A 17,550-nucleotide genomic window follows, 5' to 3' on the forward strand; every position below is an offset into this window, starting at 1 on the left:
GGTAAAATTCCTACTGTGAGGGATATTGTTGAATCATCCAAGAGCATAACAAAATTTATTTATAATCATTCATCTGTGCTTAGCTTGATGAGAAAATGCACCAACAAAAAAGAGTTGGTGCGACCTGCCATTACACGATTTGCCACTACTTTCATATCTCTTCAGTCTCTGTTGAATTCTATGTGGGAGGTGAAGAGCATGTTTCTCTCAGCGGAATGGCGTTCTTTATCTATTAGCCGCAAACCGGAGGGAGAGGGCATATGCAGACTAGTTTCATATGATCAGAGCTTTTGGGCAGGAGTAGAGGAGGTGTGTGCCATTTCAGAACCTTTGGTAAAGGTTCTTCGGTTGGTTGATGGAGAGAAGCCCGCAATGGGCTACTTGTATGAGGCCATGGATAGGGCCAAAGAAGCCATCCGTGCTTATTATGCAGATAAGGGAGACGAGGGGTTGGAGAAACAACAGGTCATATGGGGAGTGATTGATCAGCGATGGAACAATACCCTCCATCGCCCCATTCATGCTGCAGGTGTCTACCTCAACCCTGCATTTTCTTATGCTTGTGTTTCAGATTTGATGCCGAGGTGATGGATGGATTCTTCACTTGTGTCGAGAGGATGGTGTCATCTAGGCGAGAACGTGAGGAGATTTCTAAAGAAATGGAGGTCTATAGGATGGCCACTGGCACATTTTGTTTTGACATGGCTATTCAGAATAGGACGATCAAAATGCCAGGTAAGTTTCAGTTTGTTTCAAATTTTCAAGTTTAGAATTTCAATGTTTTTTTTTATGTTTCTCATTTTTTTTTTAACTTGTAGATGCTTGGTGGACAAGCTATGGTGCCAGAGTACCAAATCTCCAAAAGCTTGCCATTCGAGTGCTCAGCCAAACATGCAGTTCCTCTGGGTGTGAGCGCAACTGGAGTGTATTTGACAAAATACACTCCAAAAAGCGCAACAGGTAAAAACTAAAAAGATTTCAAATTAAATTTTTTGAATTCATTTGATTAATTTTAATATTTAAATTTTCTAAGTACTAATTTACAATCTATGACCCTAATACAGATTGGAATCCAAACGCCTCAATGACATGGTATACGTCTACTACAATCTTCGATTGTGGGTGAGACAGCTTCAGAAACCTACTGATGTGGAAGCCATCTCATTGGACAATATTGATACCACCGCTGCATGGAGAGTCGAGACTGAGAGGCCAATCTTGGACACGATCCCGGATTGGTTAGGTGTGGATCTAGAGGATGTAGCAGTTGCAGAGGAGGGAGAGCTAGAGATAGAGGAGGAGGAGGTGGAGCAACATCAGGGTCAGGAGGCAGTAGCAGAGCTGGATGAGGATGCTGAGGAGGAGGTGACACCATCTAGGGTGGGCAGCAGCAGCGGCAGCGTAGCACAGAGGCCACCTCTTCCATCAGCTTCTAGAGGACGATTGAGTCCATTTCCTTTTGTATCCTCAGGGGCAGGGTCTTCTTCCTCTAGAGGAAAAGGCAAAGCCATTCCCTATTCCCGTAAAAGGGGAAGAGGATCTCAGTGACTGATTAGTGATTACTTGATGACTTTTAGATGACTCATGATGTACATTTATTATATTTTTTGTTGATATTTTGACTCTTGAGAGTTGAAACTCAGACAGGACTCAAAATTCAGGAGTGGATTCACTATTTTGATATGTGATGCAGCACTAGACTTCATATACATATTATATATTAGCTTTCTTTACATGTTTATGTGGAAATGCATTTATTTGATGTTGTGGATACTCTAGATGTTAAAAAAAATTAAAAAAAATGAATAATTTTGTGTTTTTTTAATTTTGCCGACTTTTTGCCGACTTTTTCAAAAAACTCCCGACTTTGCCGACTTTTTCAACTTTTGGACCCTTGCCGAATTAATCCCGACAGCGACTTTTTCCACATTGGTGTTGACTGCAAAACATATATCCGAATGGGAGTTCACCAAGAACGTGAGTGCTCCTATGCGATGATACTTAGAAGCATTTCCCAATACAGGTCCGACAGTACTACCACATAACTTCTTGAAGTTAAGCTCCATCGGGGTAGTCACGGGCTTGCAGTCCACCATCCCAAATCTCTCCAACATCTTCACGACGTATTTTCCTTGAGATAGGAAATTTCTCCTGGCTTTTGCAGACCTCCAACCCTAGGAAGTAGTGCATCAATCCTAGGTCCTTCATCTCAAATTCGGAAGCCAACTCCGTCTTACATTTGTGAATGAGAGGGTCTGCACCAGTCAGAAGGGGGTCATCAACATACATCACCAGTATGAGAGGCTTATCATCTTCAACCTTAAAGTAAAGGTTCCGATCGACTTCACTCTTAGTGAATCCCAACTTCATCAAATAGCTATCAATCATCTCATACCAAGCTTGGGGTGCTTGCTTCAGCCCATAGAGAGCTTTCTTCAACCTGCATACATGAGATTCCTGATTATGATTCTCAAACCCATCGGGTTGTTCCACATAGACTTCCTTTTTAATCGAACCATGCAAGAAAGCGACCTTGACATCCATCTGATGTAGGTTCCATCCTTGTGAAGCAGCAAGGGCTATGATCAAGCGGATGGTGGTGTATCGGGCAACTAGTGAAAATATCTCATCGTAATCCACACCTTCCTTTTGAGAGAAGCCTCGAGCAACAAAGCGAGCCTTGTACTTTTCAGCACTCCCATCAGCTCCATGCTTGATTTTGTAAAGCCATTTCGAGGTGACAACTGATTTGTCTTGGGGTCTGGGGACCACATCCTAGACATCATTCTTCATGATGGACTCGTATTCTTCATTCATAGCATCCTTCCATACTTTATGCTTCACGGCTTCTTCGAATGATGAAGGCTTGTTTTGAATGATGGTGCTCATAACGATCAAGTATCCCTGATACTTGGTTGGCCTCTTGCTTTCACAGAAAGTCCCTTTGGGTGCAATATGTGTCTCGGCATCTTCAAGAGTCCCCCTAAGCCATGATGGCCTCTTTCTAGAGAAGGAGGGCTCTTGAGGAGGAGGATTAGTAGGATCCATAGGTTCTTCAACATCCGACATTATTTCATCTTCCTTTTCATCCGGCTTCCTGGTGTCAGCTTCTTTATCCTTCCTTGGAATAGGAAGATTGTCAACCTTGCTAAGAGCCATATCTTCGTCAAAGGTGACATCATGACTTATCTCAACTTCCCTTTGACCAGCCACATAAATTCTATAGCCCTTAGTATTTTCACTATAGCCCACAAAGATTCCTTTCTTTCCAGATGCACCCAATTTTCTTCTTTTCTCTTTCGGCACATGAAAGTATATGGGACTTCCAAAAATTCTAAAATGAGAGACATCGGGTTTCTTACCAGTGAACATTTCTTTGGGAGTCTTGGAGTCCAATGCTTGATGAGGGCATCGGTTTTGAACATATACGGCGGTATTCGCAGCTTTGGCCCATAGAAACTTCAAAAGCCTTTGATCATGGAGCATGGCACAAACAACTTCCACAATCATACGATTCTTCCTTTCAGCCACACCATTCTGCTCAGGAGTGTATGGTGTTGTGGTCTCCCTCTTAATGCCAACTTCTTTGCAAAAGTCATGGAACTCATTGGATTCATACTCGGTCCCATTATCAGTCCTTAATATCTTGATTCTCTTCTCGGTTTGATTTTTGATCAAGGCTTTGAAGTGACAGAACCAGGTGAACACTTCATCCTTCTTTTTCAAGAAGTAGATCCAAGTCTTGCGAGAATAATCATCTGTAAAAGTGAGATAATATAGATATCTTCCTAAAGAGTTTACGGGAATCATACCAGATATGTCGGAGTGAACCAATTGCAAAATATTGGAGGTCTTGCTATTACTTGCGGGTAGTGGTCCCCTTTTAAGCTTTCCTTCAGCACATCTCGGACGTAGACCTTCATGCTCTACTTTGAACTCGGGCATCCCTGACATGATCTGTCTTACATTGGGTAGAGACTTATAATGAAGGTGGGCAAACCTCCTGTGCCATAGTTTAGATTGAAGAGATGTGTCGCAAGACATGGCCCCCAATGGACTTCCTCCAACTTGATATAAAGAGTCAACCCGGAACTTAAGAGTAAAAGCATCTTTAAAATTCTTTTTCCAAACACGTACCTTTCCATCGATGAATGCCACCTTATAGCCTTTGTCTTCCAATGCCAAAATGGACACCAGGTCCTTCTTGAGATCAGGTACATATAAGACTTCTTGCAAGTGGATTGTGTTACCCTGATTTAATTGAAGGCTAACATTCCCTACACCCTTTACGGGATAGGTGGCATTGTCTCCAAGAATAATCTCCATGTTTGTCTCATTCTCTATCAAATTAGAGAGAGCTTCCTTGTAACTAGTGAAGTTCCTTGAGGCACCACTATCAATAAGCCAATTTTCGAACAAGTCCAGAGGAGAGGTAGTGGAGAGGGCCAATATAAGATAATACTCATCTTGCTTATTTTTAACAACATTTGATTCATACCTAGAGTTCCTTGCTTTCTTGGAGCGTTGACCATTTCCTTGATTTCCCGCATTCCTCTTTCTTTTGCCATTGAACCTTCCATTCCTTTGATTGTTGTTGTTGAAGTTGCCCCTGGAGTGATTGTGATCATCATAATGTGATGTGTCCTTTCTATTTGGACACTCCCTCGCATAGTGGCCAAATTTATTGCAAACAAAGCATCTTCCCTTCCTTCCGCCCTTCGATCCAGGATTTCCTTTGAAATGACCTTTAGACCCATAATTATTTCTCCTTTTGGCATGAGAGGAGAAAGCAATAGGGTTACCTCTATTTGAAGGCATTTCTTGCTCCACCATTCTTGTCTCTTCTTGAATGCATCTCGACATCAATTCTTCAAACCCTGGAATTCAGTCATTATTGAGAAGAGTGGTTCTAAATATATACCACTCAGATGGGAGCCCTCCAAGGGTAGTGATAGTTAGTTCCCTGTCAGGAATGACTTCTCCAATTGATAGAAGATCATTCTTGATCTCAGTGATCCTTAAGAAGTAGGATTGAATATCCTCGTCCTTGCCCTTCTTAATATCCTTCAACTTATTTTTGAGGAACAAAACTTGATTTGCATCACTAACCTTAAACATGCTTACCAATCTGTCGTAGATCTCCTTGGAGGTGTTCAAATCAGAGATGTAGGCCACCAGACGCTTGTCAATGGAATCTCTGATAATCTTCTTCGCTTTGACTTCACCCTTAGTGTACTTGTTCTTTGTAGCAACCGATGCATTTGATGGAGGCTCCGAGATTTTACCCTTCACATAGTCCAACACTTCTTGTTCTTCCAATGTCAGATCAAGAGACATCTTCCATCCGTGATAGTCAGACTTCTCATGGAGCTTGTCTTCAGCCGGGAAGTGGGATGAGGAACCCATTGAGCCTTTTGTCCTTTCCAACTGTCTTTGGTGATTGCTCTTTCACTCTTGCTTGGGCTTTGTCTTCACCTCACCTCTAATACCATGTTAATTTTGGTATGTTCTATGCTTAAGAGCAATTTACTTCAAATTTTCTTATTAGCCCAATATCAATTTCCATAATAGCAATCACATCAGCATGATAGTAAAATGCAGATAGAACATAAATATAAACAGTAGAAGACAAGCCAAGACAAGAGGATACAAGATGTGGCACCAGCCAGGGACAAACCCTAATGCGGGGAAACCCTTGATCAATTCTTCTTATATTCTTCAATAATCTAGCAGAGAGAGAGAGAGATAGTACAATTATATAAATCTGTAATTTTATGACAGCAGCAACAAAACCCTAACCAATAAAGTCAAAGTTGGTCAAACAACTTAGATATGACCCCTAGTCAACCCCGGTCAATGCTCAGTCAACTCGGCCTCTAACAGCAGGAAGAGGCAGCCCAAAACAGTCTGAAATATCCAGTCAGCGGTTAGTCAATTCTGGTCAAACCTGCGGTCAGCCTTTGACAGTCAATGGTGGTCAAAGAATGGTCAAACAGAGGTCCAAACTGTTGTTCAGAAAGGCAGCCTACCTAGGAGAGGCAACCCAACCCAATCCGCAGTCAAAGTGGAGACTACGCTAGTCAACACTGGTCAAAGAGACGCCTTGCAGATTTAAGTCAATCTAGGTCAATGCTGCCCCAATCAGAATCTGTGTCCTCCTTCTTCACACATGTGAGAGATTTTCTCCTCCAACGCATACCCAATCAAGCTAGGAGAGAGAAGAATGTGAGATGAGATGAGATGAGTGAGTTTATGCCACAAGGTCTCCTCCTTTTATATGCAACGTTGAGGATAAGCTGGGGGTGAAAATGATTGTTTTGCTTGCTGGCCGACCTTAACAAATTGTCAAGAATATAAATAAATTCATATCTCCATGAATACTTGTCGGAATTGGATGATCGTTAGATCAATCCTACACCTCTCGATGAGATTAATCCAAGAAAAATATCAACTGCCATAAATAAAGTGACCCATATGGATTTTGGCCCTAGTTTCCAATTTTAACACTCTGCAAACGCACGAACTGGAAATCGTACCTCTTTGTCGTCTCACTCAGAGAGAGATTTCCTCGGATCTACTTCTTGACAAGCACTGCGCAATCCCTTCAAGGGGATTCGAATTGTTGCCAAGTGTAGCTTTCAGCCTCACTGGTTAGCACTTGATCTGCTCTTCCTATTTCAAAATCAACCCTTTGATACCATGTGAAAATTCCTAGACTCAAAGGAACCCCTACTGCAGCAAATATGAATCTACTTCAGCTACTTGATTTTTAAATTACATTCATCAAGTTATTCTTCTGAATACTGAAGCAAATTACTTCTGCAGCCTACACTTATTAAATTTTTGATCTCCTAAAACAGAAAAGAGAGCAAAGAACAAGATACATAGGATACACTTAGTTTTGGACACAATAGTCCTCGGAAAAACCCAATGCGGGAAAACCGGTGCAGTAGTTCTGAGGGTTTGTTATTATGCAGGAGAAATATCGGAATACAAATCTATGATGCTCATCTAGCAATCCATTACAGAGAAAATACTGGCGGAAAATCTAAGTGACTTTTACCTCACTTCACCCAGCAGAATTCCGGCTAATCCAGCACAAGACTGGCTAACCCCAACTATTTCTGCACTGGCTTTGTGTCAGCTTCTCTGCCCTCTACATCAGCTCTCCCGACTTTTTTGGCAGTTCCGATAGTTCTGGATCCTGCGTGACAGGCAACTTTTCTGTGTTATCTCTCTCGGCTTTTCTGGAAGTTCCGACAATTCTGGACTTTGCGTGATAGACAACTTTTCTATGTTAGCTCTCCCGGCTACTACGCTGCCTCTGCGTCAGCCCTCCCGAATGTTCCGACAGTTCCTGGTAGTTCCGACAATTCTCAGCAGTTCCGATAGTTCCCGACGATTTCGGTTGTTCTCGACAATTTTGGATTCTGCGTGACAGACATCCTTTCTGTGTCAGCTCTCTTGGCTACTACGCTGTCTCTCTACAAGCTCTCCCCGCCTCTCTATTCTGTATTTTCTGAAAATTCCTTCTCCCGGATTCTCTCTGCCCCTCAGCGGCAAGATCTCGCCAATCCATTTTCCTCCTGAGAACTTCTCTCCTCAGAAAATTGATTTCCTCAATCTCTGTGTGTGATTCCAAATGAACCCCAAACCTCCATTTTATACTTTTCCTATTGAGCCTTCAATGACCGAGATTAAGTCTCTAATCAACGGTTAAAATTAAAACATGATTTGATCCGCCTTCTAGATCATTCTCACCCATATTTTGATTAATACCCATTAATATTTTAATTTCCCTAAGTTTAGACTTAGGAACTCCATTAAAAATATTAATTATTTTAATAAAATACAATTCGGGTGGAATTTCACCAAACGGTTTCAGGGTTCTTTAGAACTCACGTGCCTTAGCCTCTCCACCAATTTTTAAGGCTAGAGCACTTTCGTGCTACCAAAAACTAACATTTAGTCTCCTCCACACCAAGTCGGCCTCAAGACATGTAATTCGACCACCCTGGAAAGTTATATATACAAGGCAATTCTAATTCATTTGGACCACCTCACTCTCTCACACATAGTTTGATCTCTGAAGCTAGAAGTTGGGAAGTGCGAAGTTCGTAAAGTGCTAGAAAAAGAGGTGGAAAGAAGTGTGAGTTTCTGGAGGAAGATAAATGTTAAGTTTAGGTATGTTCTATGCTTAGAGCAATTTATTTCAATTTTCACAGTCAGCTCAATATCTTTTCTAGATTAGCAATCACATCAGCATTAAAGTAAACCGCAGATAGAACATAAACATAAATCGCAAAAGACAAGCCAAGACAAGAGGACACAAGATGTGGCGCTAGCTAGGGACAAACCCCAATGTGGGGAAACCCTTGATCAATTCTTCTTCTATGTTCAATAGTTCAGCAGAGAGAGAGAGAGAGAGATAGTACATTTACAACAGAGGTCAACACTTTGACTTTCTAGATAAGAGAATAGATCATCTCTACATGAGATCAATTGAAGACATGTTGCTTCAACTGATTCTCCAAGGTGACTCCTTCACCTATCATTGTGCTGCATCTCGTTCATGTGTTGCACCTCACCATGCTGCCCCATGCTGCACTCATCATCACAGTGCTGGACCTAATGACCATGCTATGCACAACACGCTGCTGCTTTTGTCAGTGTGCTTCTCCAGTCATTAGGTTGCTCTCATCACAGATCTGCACTCTATGTTGCACTCATCATTACTGCACCCAATCATGTAGCCGCATCATACATAGTGTTGTACTATGCATCATGTCATGCTGCACCTTTTTTACATTACGCTGCATTGCTACCCATCACTGTATGCTGATAGCACTAGGATGTACTAGCTGCTGTCCCATAATATGTCCAACTACACCAACATGCGCAAATAGTCCAATTAGGCCATGCTATCATTTGTTTGCACAACTGTTTGCTGCACACCTGGTTAGGGAACTTGTAGCAGCCCTAGTTTCATCCCACAAACTAACCCTTTAAGGGCTGCGGCATACCCTCATAGGTCTCCTCCTCACCCACGCTGCTTGCTTAGGGTGCTGTCCACCCTTGACAACCCTCACACAGCCTCTAGTTGTGTGCTATGGCCTGCGGCCTAGCACAACAAATTGCTGTAGCAATAGACCTCCAAAAATGTGCCAAAATAACTTCCAAAGAGCAACGTGTTTGACCCTTAGGAACTCGGCCTAACAGTCAGCCTTCTCGGCCCTCTTCACAACAAACTTGGATCCTGATTATATCACTGTTTCAACCCTAAGACTATTCGCACTTACCTCAGCCACTCGACCTCCTGTAGCAGACTTCGGATCCCTGTTTTCCCATGCTGTCCAACTCTAGGTTGTTGCGGCTAGGGTATATCCATATCACTCTTAAGTAGGGCAGCGTAGGGCCTCGTCTAGTTGCTGGTTAAGGCCTTCCCTTTGCTGTGGTTTTGGGCTCCCTTTAGTTGCAGATTAGGACTCCCTTTAGCTGCAGATTAGGGCTCTTCTAGCTGCAGATTAGGGCCTCTTAGATCTGTGGCCAAATCTCCTACAAGTCTGCGGCTAGGGCTCTCCTAGATGACCCTTCTTTAGGGCTGCGTAGAAGGCATCTCCTTTAGACCTCCTCTTCCACTAAAAACCCAAACAAGTGGAGAGTGAGATCACAAGAGATGATATCAAATGACTTGAAGTCCTCCTTTATTTATACTAAAACGTTGAGCACAAGTGGGGTATATTTGGTTGTTGGCCGACCTTGACGAATTGCCCATAATACAAATAAATTCATATCTCCATGAATACTTATCGGAATTAGATGATCTTTAAATCAATCCTACACCTCTCGATTAGAGGGATCCAAGAAAAATATCAGCTGCCATTAATAAGATGACCCACATGGAGTTTGGCCGTAGTTGCCAATTTTAACGATAGAAGACCTTAAGATCAAAAGTTTGGGACAACTCTCACTTACTTTTGAGGTGTATCAAGGGAGATCAAAGTTTTCCAAGTTTGGTGGAAGTTGTTGCTGCTATTGCTACTGGTTCAAAGTTTCTTTTGAAGAGTTATCAACTACAAGAAGGATTGAGGGCTGACTTGGTGTGGAGGAAGTCTTTGTTTGGGTCTAAAGTCTTGGATTATCTCGAGAATCTATTGAAGGAAGAATTGTTGACTTGGTTTTTTCCCTAGATAGGGGTTTTGTCCTCGCTGTCTTCCTACATCTGTTGTCCTTGTGACATTGTTTTGGTAATTGCTTGATGAACTAAAAGATAAAATAAGAACATAAAGATAAAAGAATCACAAGTAATTATCTATATAATAAAACTTTTTTGCCTTTTTGATTTTCTTACATGGTATCAGAGCTAAGGTGAAAGAGGAAAAAGGCAGTTTGAGTATCTACTAGTAGGAATCTAAAGGATTGATCTAGGGATCATATAAGGAGCTCTTATAAGAGAAGAAGTTCACTATCTTCAAGGACAATGTCTAACACAATAAAGAGTGAGAACAAATTTGAAGGAGCATCAAATTACATATCCTGGAAGTAGAGAATTAACCTCATTCTTGAAAAAAACAAGGTCTTAGATTTGTTCAAAGGAAAGGTGAAGAAACTTGCTGAAGAATCTTGTGATGCTGACAAGGTGAAGTATAGAGAATTGGAGATATTGGCTATGACATTGATGGCAGAAAGCATAAAGGACAATCTTGTCCCATACATTTCCAATATAGTCCATGCTCAAGAAATGTATGAATCCTTGTCAAAATTATTCACTATCAAGAACATCGGTCAACTAGCAAGTTTGAAGAATGAGTTAAGGACTACAAAGATGACAAAGGATGATATTGTGGCTTCCTTCTTTCTGAGGACAAAGGATGATATTGTGGCTCCCTTCTTTCTGAGGATATCTATAATTAGAGATGAATTTCAAGCCATAGATGAAATTGTACCAAAAAAGGAGCTGGTAATGATTGCACTATTGGGATTACCACCTACTTGAAGTTCTTTTGCTTCAGGTCTCAATAGTTGGAAAGAAGCTCCTACCTTTGAACAATTGCGGAATGCTTGCAGCCAAGAAGATAAGAATTGAATTAGTATCCAACAATGAAGAAGAAAAGCTTTCAAATGCATACTCTACTTCTCACAAGAAAGGACGCTCCAACATGTCAAGGGGGCCAAGAAGGAAGGTTGACATGTCCAAGATAGAATGCTACCAATGCTAGAAGATGGGTCACTATAAAAGTGACTGTCCTGACAATCCGAATATCAAGTAAAGAAGTAGAGACCAAGCCAATGTTGTTGAGGAAGGATCTACAAAGAAGACTAAGCCCAAAGAACTGGATATAAGGGACTTACACTACTAAGTCCTTTGATCTAAGCTTTAGTTATTTCATTTTTTATTTCTAGTTTTTGTAGGTCTAACATATTTTGGAAAAGCATTTTTATTTGTTCTTAAAGTTATAGGTATTCCTCAAGCTTGGAGGGAGCCCTCACCAACCTCCAACAATAAGTATCTTATTAGCTTTTTCATTTTTAGTCCTCCTTACCTATCTAGTTTTGTTTGCATTAAATACTAATCACATTTCTACTATTATTTTTCTTGTTTTGGAAAAACTTGTTGAAGACTCAAGGAAGAAGGCTGTTGATTTGTGATAACATCGGATGTGCTCTAGCCATGAAAATTGGTGGAGAGGCTAAGGCACATAAGATCTCCAAGACCCAGAAATGGTTTGGGGAAATTCCACCCGGTTGGAGAGATACTAAAATAATTAATATTTTTAATGGGGTTCCTAAGTCTAAACTTAGGAAAATTAAAATATTAATGGGTATTAATATAAAACTAGGTAAGAATGTTCTAAAAGACATGGATCAAGCCAAATCTAATCTTAGTCGTTGATTAGAGACTTAAGCTCCGCTGTTGAAGACTCAATAAGAAAAGTATAAGAGAAGGCTTGAGGGTCGGTTGGAGACACATCAAAACTAATTAGTCAGTTCGATTTTCTGGAGCGGGACTTGCTGAGAAAATTCGATCTAGTGGTCTGTTGTAGCGAGGGGCAGTGAGTACACAACAAAGAGGCAAGGATAGTGCCAGAGGGTTAGCGCAGAGACCGAAGAGGCTGACGTAGAGGCAACTAGAGCTACGCAGAGGCAGCATGAGCTACATAGAGGCGACTGGGGATTGCGCAGAGGCGGAGAGGTCTGCGTGGGTAACGTAGAGGAGCCAAGAGCTGACACAAAGAGCCAAGAGGCCGACGCAGAGGCTTCAGGAGCTATGCTAAAGCTAGCAGGGCTGATGGGGGGCCAAGTGGAAGTGCCAGAAGGATTTTCGTGGGGAAGACTAGAGCTAAGACGCTGAATTTTTGTCTCCGAGAAGAGGTATTACTACCGTGTAACAATCTCTGTTGGGTGAGCCATTTCGACACCTTAGTTGTACTCAAGAATCTACATAATAATAAAACCCTCAGAACTGTTGCACCCGTTTTCTTGCATTGGGTTTTTCCGTGGACGATTGTCCAAAAATAACGGTGTCCCTTGTGTGTTTGTGTCAGTATTTCAGTTGCTGATCTGTATATGAGTTAAGGTTGCATTTGTGTTTATTTCAGTATTTATATTTATAAATAACTTGTTAATGTAATGAACAAGTAGGAGAAATTAAACCAAATAATGCAGTAGGGAATTCTAACGTGTCAAACTTAGAAATTTCAACAAAGGCCTCACAAGACAAAGCATTGGGATTACAAGGTTTGTTAAGAAACAAAGGTATGCCTTAGACCATAAGCTTTGTTGTCTTCATGATAAAGTGATATTCATTATTTTTGGTAATCTATTCTACGTTACTAACATTGTTGTGTCTAACACTCTTGAATCATAAAGATTCTTGATTGGGTAATTCATCATTAGATAAACCTACCATCCTCACATATTTGATTATTCTTGTGAACCCTAAAGAGGTTTTCTGTAAAACCCTAACTTAAGGGTATGTCGATGATAATGTGTGAAACCCTAGCCTACTTAGCATTATTGATGAAGTCTAAATAAAATGTTTGATTCTTTGATGATGTCATGTTTGAGGTTTTTGGTATGGTTATGAAAACCCTAACTTGTTAGGGTTGAAAGGTGATATCTGAAATCCCAAACCTTTGAAGTTTTGGTAATTTAGGTTTGTTATGTTTTTGTATTGAAACCATGTATCATTAGGGTTTAGTAGGGTGTATAAGCAAGTCCCTTATAATGTCCTAGAAGTGAAATCCTTGGTATATGTGTGTTTGTGTGATGGAAACCCTAGTCTAATCATGTTTGTTATATGTCTAACTTTTATTGATATTTGTTTGACTAACACATGTTAGGATATGCTTGTGCATGATGATGGAATCCTAGATATATGAGTTTACCTAATTGTTGATGGTCATGAGTCCTAGGGTTTGGAATTAAGCCCTAGTCAAAGTTTGACTCTCTAAGATGTTAGTATTTGTGAATTCTAGGGTTTTGTAATCAAACCTTGGAAGAAGTCCAAATATCTGATATATGATGACAATGTGATAATTTGATATTTGTGTAAGATTGTTGAAATCTGAGTTTGAGTTATGATTGTTGGGAATAAGTAAAATCTAGGATTTACAACAAATCCTACTGGAGGCTAGTCATGTTGTTGATTGAGCTGTGATTGGTTTTGATTGTTGAATCTCATGTATCAAATCTAGGGTTTGTATGAAATCCTAGTAGGAAGTCTAACATATGAATTTTGAAAGTTGTTAGATACATTGTAGATCTATATTTGTTGTTTCTAGGATTTCCAATATGATGTAGTAAGGTATTTCATACCTATGGAAGAAACATTGAAACCCTAGATGTAATGAAAGTTATTATGCTCAAAGCCTTGATGAAGTAGTCTAGGGTTTATGACAAAAACCCTAGCAAGAAAGTTGAAGAGTATGTGTCTCTTGTTTGTAACTAAGTTTGGGTATTTGATGTCTAAAGATGAATGCTTCCATTATATGATTTTGATATGGTTAACTTCATGCTTCTATAGTTTTGGTTGTACTTGCTATCTAAGTTGTGCAGGTACATAATCTTCAAAATGGTGAAGATGTTTGTTGACAAGCATGAAGAAGAAAGTTATGATGGTCATGATAACTTTGATGAGAAGGATGGAGGCCATGAAAGATTCTCCGATGTCGTAGAAAATAAGTTGAGCCCCCTATGTTAAGAGGGAGCTTGAATGAAAGAAATCTTTCAAAGTTGAGAGGGATCTTGGATGAAAGGAATCTCCCTAGTTGAGAGGGAGGTCATATCATAGTCATGATGGACACCTTGATAGAAGAAATCAGAGAATGTATTTTGAAGGGTTGCTGAGATAAGAAGCGCCGAATCTATTTGTAGAATATGTTGCTACATGAAAAGTATGAAAGAAAGTTGTATGGTTGAGGAATCTTTTGTCAAGATTCATTGGGAAGGCTCTAAGTCCTATTGTACAAAGTTGACAAGCAACATCAAGTTGTCTGGAAGACCCTAAAGGTTTGTATCTATTTATGTACATTTGAAGGTTTGTTACTGATTGGGGTTGTGTTTGTATAGGTAAATCTCTCGAAGGTTTGATAACATGCTTAGGGTTGTCGATCAGTTTGATTGGGAGATATTTGTTGCCGATTTGTTTGATCAAGGAAGATTTGTTACTGATTGGAATAATTGAGAAGTTGAGGCTTTGTGTGTGAGACATTGTCTGGGAGGACATCTGGCCAACACATTGTGTTGATGTATAGTTCCCGAAGTAGGTAGGGTGGCGTTGGTCATGGAGCTTTGACCTCAGATGCACACCTAGATCCCTGGGTTGATGGGTAGCAAGCCTGATGGTACCTAGAAAGGTTGAAATCTTTAGTCCATCAAGCTTTAGCCCTTGTCAAGAATCTAGTCCATGGCATTGTGATGCCTAAGTTCTTCATGGTTCATGTGTTCCGAGATCTTCCTTGTAGTGATGAATACCTTCCTATTTAAGAGGGAGTGTTGACATTTGTAACTAGGTTCGGTCTTCATAAATGTATTTGAGATGTATGTATCATAAAATGAAGAAAATATTTTTATTATTGTTTCTATGACTTATTAAAGCATGAGTTTCATGCTTGGGTCATCATGTTTTAGGTCAAAGTCCCAATTGAGGAATTCTAAGATTTATTCTGAGTCATTGTACATTTAAAGAGACCCTTCTTTGGTTTTCGAATTATGTAAAAAGAATTTTTTTTTAGTCAAAAATGAATTTAGTCTCCTCCACACCAAGTTGGCCTCAAGATAGTTAATTCGACCTCCCTAGAAGGCTATATATAGAAAGCCGTTCGAATTCATTCGGAGCATCTCACCCTCTCACACATAGTTCGATCTCTGAAGCTGGAAGCCGGGAAGTGCAAAGTTGGTAAAAGGATAGAAAAAGAGCTGGAAAGAAGTGCGAGTTTCTAGAGGAAGATAGAAGACCTCAAGATTGAAATTTTGGAACAACTCTCACTCACTTCTGAGGTGTATCAAGGGAGATCGAAGTTTTCCAAGTCTGGTCGAAGTTGTTGCTGCTATTGCTACTGGGTCGAAGCTGTTGTTGATGCTGCTAGGTCGAAGTTGCTTTTGAAGAGTTATCATCTGCAAGAAGGATTGAGGGCTGACTTGGTGTCGAGGAAGCCTTTGTCAAGGTCTAGAGTCTTGTATTATCTCGAGAATCTATTGAAGGAAGAATTGTTGAATGGGTTTTCCCCTAGATAGGGGTTTTTCCCTGGCTATCCACCTACTTCTGTTATCCTTGTGTCATTGTTTTGGTAATTACTCGATGAACTAAAGAAAAAAGAAGAACATAAAGATAAAAGAATCACAAGTAATTATCTATATAAGAAAATATTTCTGCCTTTCTGATTTTCTAACAACAAGAACACCTTCTAAAGAGGGCAACCCTACCTTGTGAAGCATGCCAAATAGTGAATGCCAAATGTGAGCTTCAACTACGAGCTCTGAAATCCACTACTCAAACTACAACATACTCCCTACCAGTAGCTCTACCTTAGAATTTTGCAACTTGAGAGTATAAACATGACCACCTTCTGCCATGTGCAAGGCTGCCTCTAAGTTTGTGCCAAGCATTTAATGACAAATGTGGGCTTCTGCCATGAGCCTTCAAATTTGTTGTTCATATCCCAATTTTTACTGCACCAATGGATTCCACATGAAATTTTGAGAAAAATGAGTATAAACTTCATAAGATTTCGGAACTGTCACCTCTGTCCACTCCTAAGAATCTCCACCTCGAATTTCATGCCACAATGATCATAATATACTAGAATATTAAGCTAAAATATTCCCTGCAATATTCTCTAGGAATATTCCTCGAGAACTGTACCCACCTGGGTGCGAGTCCTTTGGCTCGTGTGTCACTATTTCGCCTTGGCTCTCTCTCCGTGGTCGGGCCTGCTCTCCTCCATACGAATGACAATGGGTTTAAATCATTTGTTGCAGGCAAACATTCCAACAAAGCCATTGACAGTCTTGGCTAACGAACTTATGTTAAGTCGTGGTAGTTAGGGGAGGTTCCAGGGTTAAACCCACGGACCTCCCCTTTTTGGCTATAATACAATGCAAGTGGCTCGTTATAACAATATATATGTGCGTGGGTGTGTCAGTGTGTTTATTCATTGGTTTTAAAATTTCTGCCAAAATGATAAACTCCAACACTAAATTTGACAACACTGCCAACTTTAACAATGTCGCTAGTGTTGTCTAGAACCTTTCCCAAGTTTATACGAACTACTACTAAGTTTAGCCAACATGCCACTTTGAACCTGTTATAAATTTATATGGAGGTTCGCCAAGTTTAGCCAACCGTTTAGAAAAATTGCTAAATTTGACTCATGCCACCAACTTTGGCCATGGTCCAAATTTATTTGGAGCCCAACTAACATTTTCCTATCCCAGGTTTGACTGGCCAACCACGGGGTGCCACGTGGTGCCTGGTGATCAAGCCACATGGTGACCATGGGTTGGTCCATGTCAATCATCACTGGGTACCACATTGGCGTCCAAAAGCCTACATATGGCACTTCCCTATTGGTCCATCTAGGTGCCAAATGTGCTAAATCTGGCTAACACGTGGCATATCCTAGTGTTGCCACATCATCTTGTTGATGTCATGCTGTAGTATGGATTGTCCTGCTTGACTTTTGCCCAAATTGACCAAAACTTTGACTAGCCATAACTTTTTCATACGAGCTCTGTTTTGAGGTGTGATTCACACTGTTGGAATCAGCTCGTCGAGCTCTTTGACATGGCACTATTTCCATCAAATTTTGAGCACTTTGATTTTTAAGGTTTCTTGGAGTCTCTTGGATCACACATAGATGTCCAACTTGTGCTACATCTTCAGTGATATGAGGAGCTATTGTCAGCCATTGCTATTGTTGTGACCAACTATTATATTAGTATAATAAAGTTGAATCTAACAAAGTTTGTGGCTATCTATTTTGTGTATTTTGTGATTGAAGAATTTACGAATTATTTTTTGCTAGTGATTTGTGCTATTCCTGTTAA

At 40.4% G+C, this 17,550-nt stretch overlaps 1 protein-coding gene across 1 annotated transcript; it reads left to right on the forward strand.

The window, feature by feature from the left end:
• The first annotated feature begins 617 nt into the window (after nucleotides 1-617).
• LOC149253097 (uncharacterized) lies at nucleotides 618-1,742 on the forward strand. The gene is made up of 3 exons (XM_089454366.1): nucleotides 618-735; nucleotides 819-960; nucleotides 1,065-1,742. Exons 1-3 carry the CDS (start codon nucleotides 618-620, stop codon nucleotides 1,546-1,548), a joined length of 744 nt encoding a protein of 247 aa, XP_089310492.1. The 3' UTR covers nucleotides 1,549-1,742.
• The last annotated feature ends 15,808 nt before the right edge of the window (nucleotides 1,743-17,550 follow it).

This window comes from Pinus tabuliformis, chromosome 7, assembly GCF_031772625.1.
Source record: "Pinus tabuliformis cultivar Carrire ecotype Pingquan chromosome 7, CPIR1, whole genome shotgun sequence".
Lineage (NCBI taxonomy): Eukaryota > Viridiplantae > Streptophyta > Pinopsida > Pinales > Pinaceae > Pinus > Pinus tabuliformis.

Coding starts and splice junctions, on each gene's coding strand:
- LOC149253097 (XM_089454366.1), top strand. CDS start 618: ATGGTGTCATCTAGGCGAGAACGTGAGGAGATTTCTAAAGAAATGGAG. Junction 736..818: donor TAGGACGATCAAAATGCCAG/GTAAGTTTCAGT, acceptor TTTAACTTGTAG/ATGCTTGGTGGACAAGCTAT. Junction 961..1,064: donor CACTCCAAAAAGCGCAACAG/GTAAAAACTAAA, acceptor ACCCTAATACAG/ATTGGAATCCAAACGCCTCA.